Source organism: Mastigoproctus giganteus, chromosome 8 (genome assembly GCF_048544385.1).
Source record: "Mastigoproctus giganteus isolate SK-2022 chromosome 8, ASM4854438v1, whole genome shotgun sequence".
NCBI lineage: Eukaryota > Metazoa > Arthropoda > Arachnida > Uropygi > Thelyphonidae > Mastigoproctus > Mastigoproctus giganteus.
This window is the reverse complement of record NC_143582.1, coordinates 53,217,268-53,230,200: the sequence shown is the minus strand read 5'-3', so window position 1 is coordinate 53,230,200 and position 12,933 is coordinate 53,217,268. Positions and strand designations below refer to the sequence as shown.

At 36.1% G+C, this 12,933-nt stretch overlaps 1 protein-coding gene across 1 annotated transcript in view; it reads left to right on the top strand.

Moving 5' to 3' along the window:
- The window catches only part of LOC150081532 (midasin), a 1,449,634-nt gene that overhangs the window by 870,749 nt on the left and 565,952 nt on the right, over positions 1-12,933 (top strand). The window contains exon 47 of the mRNA XM_090380238.1: positions 7,481-7,626. Within this exon, the coding sequence (XP_090236364.1) occupies positions 7,481-7,626 (146 nt within the window). The remainder of the gene's footprint in view (positions 1-7,480; positions 7,627-12,933) is intronic.

Genomic DNA, 12,933 nt, shown 5'->3' with positions numbered 1-12,933 from the left:
TAAAGTTATTGGTCTACGAAGATTAACCAGTGATAGCAGGGTTGAAGTTCTGTCTTGTTCATAGTAAGGGCAGTCAATGAGAAAGTGTTTAATACTCAGATTTTTATTACCAAGTGGACACTGTGGCGGGTCGTTCCCTGTGAGTAAATAAAGGTGGGTCAGGTAAGTATGTCCTATTCTTACCCTTGAAAGGACTACCTCTTCTCGTCTTGATGTGCGGACACCGGAGCGCCAAATTTTGGGATCATGTTTAAATTGAAAGAGTTTATTATTAATTTGAGAGTGCCATATTGCTGTCCATTTTGACAGGCATGCAGCCTGAATGGTTAATGCATAGTGTGATGGCGGAACAGGGATATCAGTTAAGTCGAAGTTAGTTGGATTTTTTGCAGCTTTATCAGCCAGTTCATTGCCCAAAATGCCAGAATGAGCTGGAATCCAGCAGAAGGTGACCAGTTGATGGCGTTCTTCAATTTTTAGTAATATGCTTTTTATTTCGTCTAGAACAGGGTGTACTTTATCTAAGGGGTTACATAAAGCCAAGATTGAGCTGAGGGAATCAGTGTAAATAACAGATTTTAAAGCACAGTCAGAAGAGAGATTCTGTAAAGCTAGTTTGATTGCATATAATTCAGCTGAGAAGATACTGAATTCAGATGGCAAGGATGCTGAAATAACGGTATTTAGAAACACTGCAGCCGCTCCAACGTTTGAATTAGATTTAGAGCCGTCTGTATAAATTGGAGAAAAGTCAAAGTATCTTTGATTGTGAGCTTCGTGAAGTTGTTTGATATTTGATGTTTGTAAAATGTTCTTTCCCCATTGAGAGAGGTAAGTGTCACAGGTCGGTATAGGAGGTGGAACCCATGGTGGTTGAGTACAGGTTGTTACCTGTTGTATGGAAAGGATGGAAACATTCCAAATTTGCATCAGTTCAAGAAGGCGAAGACCAACTGGCTTTACTATGCTTGGTTTATTTCTGAAAAGGTTTTCTAATGGTGGATTGAACAGGTATGACGAGTCGGATGCATGGCACAGCTTTGTATCTTGACAGCATACTTCAATAACAGTGTTTTCCTACGTAAAGTTAGTGGGGGTTCATGGGCATCAATGTAGAGACTATGTGCTGGTGATGTTCTGAAAGCACCGAGTGAAAGTCTCAAGGCACTGTGTTGAATTGGATCAAGCCAGCGCAATGCACTCAATCTGGCTGAATCATAGATGGGAGCTCCATAATCAAGATGGGATCTGATTAGTGCCCGATATAGCCGAAGCAGAGATGTACGATCTGCGTCCCATGTTTGGGAGGATAAAGCTCTGAGTATATTTAACTTTTTTAGACAGGAAGTACGTACATTTTTTATGTGGTCTATAAAATTTAACTTACTATCAAGTGTTAATCCTAGAAATCTGATGCTATTAGTGACAGGGATGGAGACATTATAAATTTGAAGTTCAGGATCCGGATGAAGTTTGCGCTGTTTACAAAAATGGATGGCAACTGTTTTCTGCTGCGAGAGTCGATAGCCATTGAGGCTGGCCCACTGTTGTATTTTATTAAGTGATATCTGGAGCTGCCGCTCAATAGACTTCATGTTTTGGGAATGGCAGGAGATGGAAAGATCATCTGCATAAAGGTAGGTCTCAACTGTATTTGGAAGCTGATTGGTGATGGAATCTATTCTAAGAGCAAACAAAGTGGCACTCAGTACTGATCCCTGTGGTACTCCTTCTTCCTGTATAAACATTTTGGAGAGGGCATGTTGGTACTGAACTTGAAACGATCTAGTACGTAGGAAGTTCTGAACAAATATAGGAAGGTTGCCTCGCAGACCAAGAGAGTAAAGATCACTAAGTATGCCATGCCGCCAGGTAGTGTCAAAAGCCTTCTCGATATCTATTGAAACCAGTACAAGATGTTCACGTTTAACAAAGGCATTTCGAATGGCGAATTCAGCCTTGACCTATTTTTACGAAAGCCATATTGGCCATGGCTCATTAGATGTTGTGACTCAGTGATCCATACGAGTCTTCTGTGGACAATTTTTTCAAGGATTTTGCTCAGGCAGCTTGAGAGAGAGAGAGATCGGTCTATAGCTATAGGGGTTAGTTGGATCTTTCCCAGGTTTTAGGAATGCCAAAACAGTAGAGTGATGCCAAGAAGTTGGAAAAGCATTTTCTAAAAATATACGATTGTAAAAAATGAGAAGCAGGCTTAAAGCTTTGTCATCGAGATGTTGAAGCATCACATAATAAATCCCATCTGGCCCGGCAGCACTATTTGTGGGCTGTTCTAATGGCATGCAGAAGTTCAGAGTGTTGCAGAGGTTTGTTATATGGAAGAGTACGTATGGTTTGAAATTTTATGGCATCTTTTCTCTAGTGTTTTTAATTCTTTGGAATGATGTAGAATATGCTGATGCCGCTGATATTTCAGCAAAAGTATTGCCCAAAGCATTAGCAATATCTAAGGAACTGGATAGATCTTGCCCTTTCCAGGAGAGGATTGAAGAAGGTATAGTAGGAAACTTACCAGATAACTGTCTAATTTTTTTCCATATAGTTTTCGGATCAGTGTTTCTGTTAAAGGTCGATGCAAAACGGGTCCAGGATTCTTTCTTGGCTTGCCTTTGTACAAATCGTACTTTTGCTCTTAGCTTCTTATAATTAATGAGATTGGTTGTGGTTGGACATTGCCGAAATAAATTCCAGGCTTTGATTTTTGCTTTCTTTGCTTTTGTGCATTCGTCATTCCACCAGTAATTATAATGCTTGCGACCAGGGGGATTTGATAATGGTATTGTGTCCTTGGCCACTTTTAGGAGATGTGATGTGATGTAATCTGTTACATTATCAATATTCTGGAGCTGGATTTTTTCCTCAAGAGAGATTGATGATTGAAATTTTGCCCAGTTTGCACGAACAAATTTCCATTTCCTGCGGAGTTTGTTTGAAGGAGACTGTGATATTAAAAAATTGCATATGATTGGAAGGTGGGCACTGCCCTTAGGATCATTTAAAACGTACCACTCTATGGTTGGGAGGAGTATTGGAGAACAAATTCAGAGATCTATTGCTGAGGTGTGTCCAGTTGGGAGTTGTATGTGAGTGTCCGCACCAGTATTGAGTAAGGTGAGGTTTTGTGACTCTAGAAAGCTTTCAATGAGTCGACCACGTGTGTCTAGTTTAGGATTGCCCCATAAGGGATGGTGCCCATTAAAATCCCCTAATATACAGAGAGGTGGAGGTATCTGTATGAGGAGATCTTCAAGATCTTTTAAACAGTAAGTATGGTTTGGTGGTAGGTATATTGAGACAAGTGTTATTGAAATATGGAAAGTTATATGAACAGCAACAGCTTCTATTTCAGTTTGAAGTGGAATATGTTTAGTTGGGATCTTTGAATTTATTAGGATTGCTACACCACCACCATGGGCAGCATTTGCTGTATTACAATCTCTTTGATAAAGACAATAGTTCTTTATTGAAGGAGAAATTTGAGAGGTTAGGTAAGTTTCCTGAAGACAAAGGGCAACTGGAGAAAATCGGTTAATTAGATCACGGATATCATCTGTGTTGCAACAAAAGCCTCTGCAATTCCATTGTAAAATACAAGGCATTATTTGTGTTTAATTGATGGAGATGTATCTGACTGCTTTTTGAAAGTCACTGGCTTATGACATTCTAATTTAGATTTGTCTTTTTTGGAGAAAACTGGCCGACCTGTGTCCATTTCTTCTTCTGCATGGATTTCTAGAAGGGGATCTTCCTGTATGGATGTGCCATCTGTATCCATGGTTGTGTCCTGAAAATTTTTCACTACATTTCCGTTTGAACTATGAGATATGGTATCTATGGCTGGAGTAGGAGATGCCGCTGGTATTGTCAGAGGAATATTATTTGCCTGGTCAGAGAACTTGGATTGTTGCTTAGAAAGAACATTTCTAGCCCAATCAGAAATTGATTTATTAGTGGGAACTGTTACATCGGTTTGAGTAGAGACTGTCTGATATTTTTTTACAGCATTGGCATAGGTCATATTTTTGGTTATGGAAGGAGCAAGTAATTTTCTCGCTTCTGGGTAACTTACTTTGTTCTCAACCTTGTATTTTACTATTTTCTTCTCGGTTTTCCACTTTTCACATGTCTTTGAATATGCAGGATGGTCACCTTTGCAATTTGGGCAGGTCATTTTTGTAGCTGTACAGTTGCTTTGTATGTGATCTGAGGATCCACAATTAGGGCAGACAGGAACTCCTCTGCATACAGTTTGTGAGTGGCCATACTTTTGGCATTTGTAACACCTTAAAGGGTTTGGAATGTAAGGGCGGATTCGGCAAAGTAAATAACCTGCTTTTACAGAGGAGGGTAAGTTGGGTGTATTGAAGGTGAGAATAATATTTCTTGTAGGTGTAAGTTCATTATCTTTTTTAATCATTATTCGTCTTGCTTCAATTACGTGTTGTCCCTGCAGCTCTTGGGTTATTTCTTCCTCGGTAACGTTTAATAAGTCCCAACTGGATATCACACCCTTAGATGAATTTAGGGTTGTGTGCGGAGATATTTTAACTGGAATGCCAGCAAAACTTGTAAGCTGTAACAGCTTCTCAGAATGTCTGTGGTTGGTGGTTTCTACTAGTAAGTCTCCTGATTGCAGTCTCTTCACCGTCTTGGGAGATCCTGCAATACCCTCCAGATGTTTTTGTATGACAAACGGAGACAATTTATTAATGGGCTGACTAGTAAGAGAGTGGATAATTAAGAACGATGGGTAAGGTTGCTCCATCCGATTAGTCTTTTGTCTCTTTGGATTATCGTTCTCAATATCTTGATGGTCTGTGTTTGCCATGTTTGCTCCTTTTAGCCCTTGGCAAGTGGACTTACCTGCCAAGATTTCCGGCCCCGTCACGGGGAGGCAGGAGCAGTGCTGCTAGGAGGCCAAGCAGTTAAAGTGTTAGTTGGTTAGGTGGAAATAGAAATATATGGATAAATAAAGAAAGGTGGGTTTCCTTTCTCTGTTCTAACTTGTGGCGTTTATGTGTAGAATGATATAAAAATAAATCTGCTAATAAAAACGTACGAAATTAGAAATAACTTTAATCGCTTTTGATGAGTACTCTATATATAGCAGAAAAATCGCTTGACCTCGAATTCGCTTGGTACCCAGGGCCGGGGAAGCAGTTAAAGTTGCAACTCAAATTGTGAACTTTTTTGGAGTAGTGCAACAAATATATATTTTCTTTTTTGCAACTATTCTAAATCGTGAAACAAAACTAAAATTTTCGATAAAAAGTTTAAGCCAGACTAGATGGTCTTGTCACTATGATGCTGTTAGAGCTTTAAAAAATAGTTATGGCGATATCATGAACATATTAAAAACGTTTAGTGACAATATGGATGAGAAACTTGATTTTTGAAGAGAGGCACGGAATTTATTTAATAATTTGGCAAAACTTGAAATTGCATTTTTTTAGGAAGAAATTTTAGAGAGATTCAATTTAGTTAACAAAAAAGTGCAGACCCCGGGCTTAGACATATGTGAAGGTGAGAAATTAATTACGTTATTAGAAGCGTTCATGAGCAACATACGAGAACAATCAGATCAGAAACTAAACGAATACGAGGAGACAGCCAAAAAATTAAGTACTAGTGTGGAGAAAGAATACAGTGATTTAAAAAAGAGACGTATTACTTCAAAATTTTTGGATAAATCTACAGAGAAAGTTTCGCTAAATGGAGCAGAAAAATTTAAATGGGATACGCTAAACGTTGCATTAGATAACACCAAAAACGGAGGATGCGGAAAGGTCAGAGAATGACCACTGCATATCCCGGAGCAATATGGCCTTAGTTGCTAATGCTCCTAAAAACCAAAATAACAACAACAACAATAGCATTAGATAAGTTGATTATGGATTTATACAGACGAGGCCATGTCTATGGGGAATTTAGCAAAAGATTCAAATTTTTAATGGATTTGCAAGACATTAATATCGAAAATATTGACATCAAAAGTGCACGTAATGTTGTTGATTATTATTCGGATGACATAGACAAACATTTAGTCAATGAATGCATTCAGTTAAAATCCTACTTACAGACTAAGCCAGATTCATGCAGTGATATATTCAAGCTAATTTATGAAAAGAAACTTGTCGATGTTTTTCCGAATTGCTATACAATCTTAAAAATTTTTTTGGCGTTGCCAATCACTAGCTATGAGGCGGAACGATCCTTCTCCAGTATGTACTATATAGAAAACAAATATAGGACAACAATGACGAATGAAAGATTAAATTATTTATCAATTCTTTCCATAAACTGTGATTTAACCAAACAATGTGATGATCAAATAAAAGAATTTGCATCGAAAAAATGCAGAAGAGTTACTTTTTAAATGTCTTTAATGTATTAAAAATACTTAACTCCTAGAATGTTTTATTTATTTTTTTTTAAGAATAAGTATTATTTTTTTTTGTTTTTTTTTTTCTTAGTCTTTATTCTTGACCTGAGAATTTGTTGTTTTGTTTTTTTGTTTGTTAGTAAAGGTAATATTTAATACATTTTATTTTTTATTTATGTTTGATGTGTGTTATGTATACAAAACTTTTTTTTTTATTAAAACTGTATATAAAAGTTTCTATATCCAAGCGCATCAAATAAAATAAAAAAGTTCTTCAATGTCTGTTGCCTATAATTTTTCCTATTTAAAAAAGGGTAAAAAAAAAAAGAGTTTTTCGACAAAATGGCGAACGAGTCGCCACAATTAACCCAAATTTGGGTTAATTGGGTAGGCCCCCAAATAGTGTTAGTCCAGGGCCCAAAGTTAACGGTCTGCCTCTGCTTCCTCTACACCAAGATGCAAATGCATTTGTGCAAAAGTGGGGTTAACTTTATCAAAGCAGTAGGTTCAGACAACATTACCAGCACGTCACATATTATTTTCTCTGACAACTCTTTGTTAAGAAGGATTTTAGAATGTATAAACAAATGAGAATAGACTCTCTCTTTAAATGTCTTCTGAGTGTTTTATCATGATTATTCTTCTGTTAAAGCAAAATTATAGTTATCTGAAAGATGAAACCAATGCTTAAACTAGTAAAGCTATGATTATATTCTTAAACCCAAAATGGACAGCATCACTGCACTTTAAAAGATTTTATTACTGTTGTTTCTAGTTTCATATTATCTATGCGATGCAGACTAAATCTCATTAAGTTTAAAAATAGCAATGGGATCAGTTCCCATTCAAAAAGAATTCAAACATATACATTAAACTTCTGCATTAATAAATCATGTTTAGAATATCAACATATCATTTAAGATTGCCATTTAATTTCTTTTATAAAATTAATAACTATTTTTTTTTACTTCTTTTCATATTATGACAACAGTAAATTTCAGGAAATTACTTTATATGAAATGATTTGATTATACTTCTCTTCTCAAATTAAAACAGAGATATTAAAACTTTCTGTAGGAATAGAAAAACCTACTCTCCTTCACCTTTTGCAAACAGCAACTCTATGCGTACAGCAGATGCATCGTGGACTCGAGCCAGACGCAGCATTATGGGAAAGCTGCCATATGATATATTTCAGCATTCTCAACTCTAATTCCAGACAGGTAATATATATTTTAAAAAATTATGGTTATTAATATTAATAAATGGTTATTTGTTCTTTTTATTTCTTTCTTATGTCTAATTTGTATTATTATTAATTATTATAGTTGTACAATGTGGCGTTGGATATTGCTTTAAGCAGCCACTTACATCTGTGATTACTTTATGTTCTTGGTTTTTTTTTTGGTTTTTTTCCCCCTTCTCTTCTGTGCGTAGTTTGTTAGTTGCTTTGATTTGTGCTTTTCATACTGCCCTCTATAATTGGTTTATATTTCTGGTCATCAACTTCATTTCTTCATTCTGGTGGCAATCTAGCTTATATATATATATATGGCCTTACTTTAATCTTTCCTGTTTTTTCTGTTTCTGTATTAGGGACTGTGATGTCACTTTATTGTTCCAGCAGATTGACATTTCAGTTTACACCGATTGCAGTAATTTGCATTGCATTCAAAATGCAGTAATATTCACAGCCGTTGTGCCCAGTGGCTCTCTGATGAGAATGTATATAACGGTTGTTTTTATTTGTTCCTTGTGGTTCATCTTATGTCGTTCTTCTTTAGTGGTAGGTTCATTGTCTTTTTTGTGATATTTACATTGTTTTGGGGTCAATGTTAACATCAATGTTGACAAGTGAACGCTGGTCTAAATTTAACATTTATTGACTTATTAATTTGGCTTTATTTACCCTATATCTAAAATTTCAAAATTTTTATGCGTTTTCCTACCAGATATCTTCATTTTTCTCTTCTCTCCATGTTATTGATTTTTTTTTTTTTTCACTCTACCGCACTTTTATTTATTTATTTTTTTGTCTAACTTAACAGTTCTTTTATATATATATATATATACAGGAACTCCCCAACTTACGGAAATTTGACTTTACTTAAGTTTTTGCCGGCTGGTGGAAACTTAAAAAAATCGTGGAAACATTTTTTGAACCCAATAACACTTTTTTTTTTTGTAATTCATTCCAAGTTCTTGGAAGCTGAAAATTTTGCTATATAACTACTCTATTTATTTCTCTTAAAGGCATTTTTATAATGGAAATTGCACTACCCTTTCATCGTTATCATGTTCCTGTTATTATAACAGGAACATGATAAGAATCAATTTTGAACGACTTTGTAATATTTTTCTAAAGGACGTTTCTGGAGGTCACGAACAAAAAACAATATGCACTTTCCAGTTTATTGGGCTTTTCTTTTAGTGCATCTAATTATAAACAGGTAGTAAACTTGATCTTATTGCATTTGCGATAATGCCAATAACTGAAATTGCATGGGTTTTTATGCTATTATGGTGAAATGTGTTCCCCTTCACTTAAATCTTCAGTCATATAAAAAGCATAAATAAATTTTCAGAATCTTCTCATCATTCCTGTTTACTTATTACAGTGGTAAAGAGAAAGGGACTAATGGAAAGTTCAAGTACTGGTAGTGCTAGGAAATTAAACAAAATTAATTTAGAAATGAAGATGATTGATTAAGAAGTAAGAAGCAGGACAAAGTTTGTCATCTATTTCAAGGAAATTGGGTCTTGCTGCTTCAACAGTGAATACTATTTTAAAGGACAGTGCACATATAAAAGAACACGTCAAAGGATCAACAGTGATCACAAAACAGCATTCAGGTGCTATATCGAAGATGGAACAGCTGTTAATAATATGGATGGAAAATCAGATTGAGAAGTGGGTGCCCCTGAATCTAATGGCCATTCAAGCAAAAGTTAAAGAATGCACTGAAGTCGCCAGTGCCGATTCTGCAACTGCAGAGAAATTTTGTGATGCATTGGAAAAAATTATTGATGAAGGCTATCAATGCAGCAAATTTTATAGTTGATGAGACTGCTCTGTATTAAAAAAAAAATGCCGGATCGAACATACATTGCCAAAGAGGAAAAGATAGGGCTACGCTCTTGCTTGTGGCTAATGCAGATGACAGATTAATATTACTACTTGTGTACCATTCTGGTAACCCTCGTGCATTTAAGGGCATTAATTAAGCCACCCTACCCATGCATTTCCGATCGAACCAGAGAGTATGGATAACAGTATCTCCCTTTGAGGATTGGTTTAAATGCTGCTTCATTCCAGAGGTTGAAAAATATTGTAAAGACAATGACGTTCCCTTCAAGATTTTGCTCCTATTAGATAATGCTCCTATACATCCTACGCATCTAGATAAGTTCAGTTCGAGCGTGAGAGTCATAATTCTACCGCCAAACACGACTTTACTCATCCAACCTATGGATCAGGGTGTTATTTCGAATTTAAAAGCATACTATTTACACACAACATTTGCTCAGGCATTGTCTGCAGTAGACGATGAGAAAACTTTTATGTTAAGAGACTTTTGGAAATCTTACAATATTTACCACACCATCTTAAACATTAATAAGGCCTGTGCGGAAATTACTAAAAGTTGTTAAAATGGCGCATGGAAGAAAATATGCCCATGGCATGTAAAAAGACTTTGAAGGATTTGAAAAAGACGAATCATATGAAAAGGTTACAGATAAGATTGTAAAGGTTTCAGAGCTACTTCAGTTGGAGGTTGATGCCAAAGATGCAAAGGAGTTGATAGAGGTAGAAGAGAAGGAATTATCTAACTAAGAACTTATTGACTTGCAGGCAGCGATAGTGAAAGAAGAAAATTCTGACGAAGCTCAAGATGAACCAAATGAGGAGCCGAGACGCTCATCACCAGAGAGAGATGGCAATGGCCATATTTGAGAAGATGGATCCTGACAGCAAACGATCCTTAAGAGTTAACAGAGGGGTGATTGCTTGGTTGCTACAAAGAAATCTACAATGAAAAGAAAAAAGCCCCTGTCCGATCATCCATTAATATGTTCTTTTGTAAAGTTCAGCGGCCAACCCCTTCTAAATCTCCACAGCCCTCAACCTCTGTAGCCGCATACTTATCAGCTGAAGACATCTATTCTGGCAACAATGCTCGAGAGGTAAAACTTTATGCCCTGATGTTATGCCCTGTCTCCTCTCTTTTTTTTATAATTTTGAAATTTTTTTAAATTGCCTCTTTTGTAATTTTTCTGCACATGAGATAAAAAAGTGAATAAATACAATAAATAATTCTATTTACATGTTCGTTGAACATTCTTTTTTTATTCAATCAATTCAGTGAGCACAGTTGTGAGTGCTGCACAAGCATGAGGGAAATTCCGACTTACATAGCGTTCCGCAGAACGCAACCCTTACGTAAGTTGGAGAGTTCCTGTATATATATATATATATATATATACACACATCCTTCTAACTGTGTGACAATAGCAACTTAACTATTACCTTTTTCGTATTAGAAAAATTAAATGTGCTTCACCAGAATCGCAGTTAGAGCTGATTTATACTTATGCAATTTAAGATTTTTTTTTATTTTTTAATGAGTGAACATTAGCAAAATAGTATTCTTTAGTGGTAACATGCTAACTGTTAGTAATCAGGAGAGCATTTTGTCACTAAATGTTGTGCAAAAGAGTGGCATATGCTTCTTTAGCAGTCACCTTTATCCCAGGGTAAAGGTGGGGGGAAAAATTCAAATGGCTCAAGATATAGTGCATAAGATGAATTTTAACATCATCATGCTGTATTTAGTGGTACTCTTTTTCACCAAGAGGGACCTATATGTAGGTAATTTTCTATCAATAAAATCCAGTCCTCTTGAGCACATTAATTTGGTGGCACATGGAGATCATTTTGTAGACTTTTTTCTTTAGTACTTTTGCACTCTTAAATTTGCTGTGTTTATTCAGCAGCTTCTCAGTTCTTTTTCAAGATAAGTTTTTACACAGTTTCTCTATTAAAAATATAAGCAATCTCTACTCAGTAGGATCAAAATGACCCTCAGAGGTTTAGGAAATTAAATAGTTAATGATTCACTTGTTTGTGAGTCTATTAATATTGTAATGAATTGTAAAATTTGTAGGGTTACATTTCAATAGATGTTAAAATAATTGAAAAATTTTACACAGCTGTGTGTTCATTTTCCATCTTTGAGAATGCTTTATTCCATCTAGTGAAGGTAAATGAAAGTTTGCTGTCAAGGTTTCAGGTTATGCCGACCTTAATGATGACACTCTTATTGAAGACTACTTGTCATTCATCAGACAACAGGTGACCTCAGTTTGCAAACATATGTCATTCTGTGAAGAAGAAATCAAATATATGTGGATCCAAGCAGTGTGTGGAAGAACAACTTCCTGATAAACACAACAAAAGGGATGTTGTACCCTTAATCCCCCAATACTGGACTATATTTGTGCTACACAGCTTAGTAATAAAAGCAATGGATTTTATTTAAATGCAAGCATTAACATAACATGAAAATTGTATACATATTTTATATATCTAAGATTGCATACATCTCAGAGGCTTAGACCCAGTGTTTAATCCAGGGTTGTGACCGGCAATGTTTCACCCTCAGTGGAATAAACCCCTAGGCAAAAAATAGTAATTTTTATTTTAATATTCGTTCAAAACACCTCGGACGTTCGAAATTTTTGCCACATTTTTGTTAAATTTTAATTGAAATTTTATTCTTACGGGGCTCTTTAGGGGCACTATTATCAGTTTACACAATGTTGTTGTTATTAGCATTAGTTGAAGCATGATGCAAGAAAGCAAGCTTATACAGCAGCCAAAAAAAAAAAAAAAAAACACTTCCACTTCACCCCTCTGTTCGTTTGAAATACCTGTCCAGCTGTGCCTTAAACTTATTTAGGCTATCAACTTCCACAACAACAGATGGGTCTGTTCCAACAATCAACTACCTGCTGGATAAGGGCAAATTTCCACACATCTATTCTACAGCTGTCTTTCCTCAATTTGAATCTATGCCTCCACAGGTTATTAATCTGAGCAAGCAGAAGTATCCTGTCAGCATTGAGCCTGCTCAAACCATTCAAGGCCTTGTACACCGTGATCAGGTCACTTGCACGTGCCGTCTCCAGATGCTACAACTTGTAGAACTTAAGCCTTTCTTCGTAAGTGCATCCCTTTGTTCCTCTCACCAATCTTGTTGCCTTTCTCTGTACTTGTTCTAGCAACTGCACATCCTTCCTAAAATCAGGCCTCCAGACCTGTATACAGTACTCAAAGTGTGGCCTGACCATTGCCTTATACAAAGAGATAATCACTTCCTTGTCTCTATTAGCAAAATTCCTATATATCATTGACAAAACTCCATGACCTGCTCTGACAGCCCGTCTGCACTGCTGAGAGAACTTCATATCTGACTGCACAATTATTCCCAGGTCCTTTTCCTTCTCCACCTCTCTGAATGTAGCGCCAC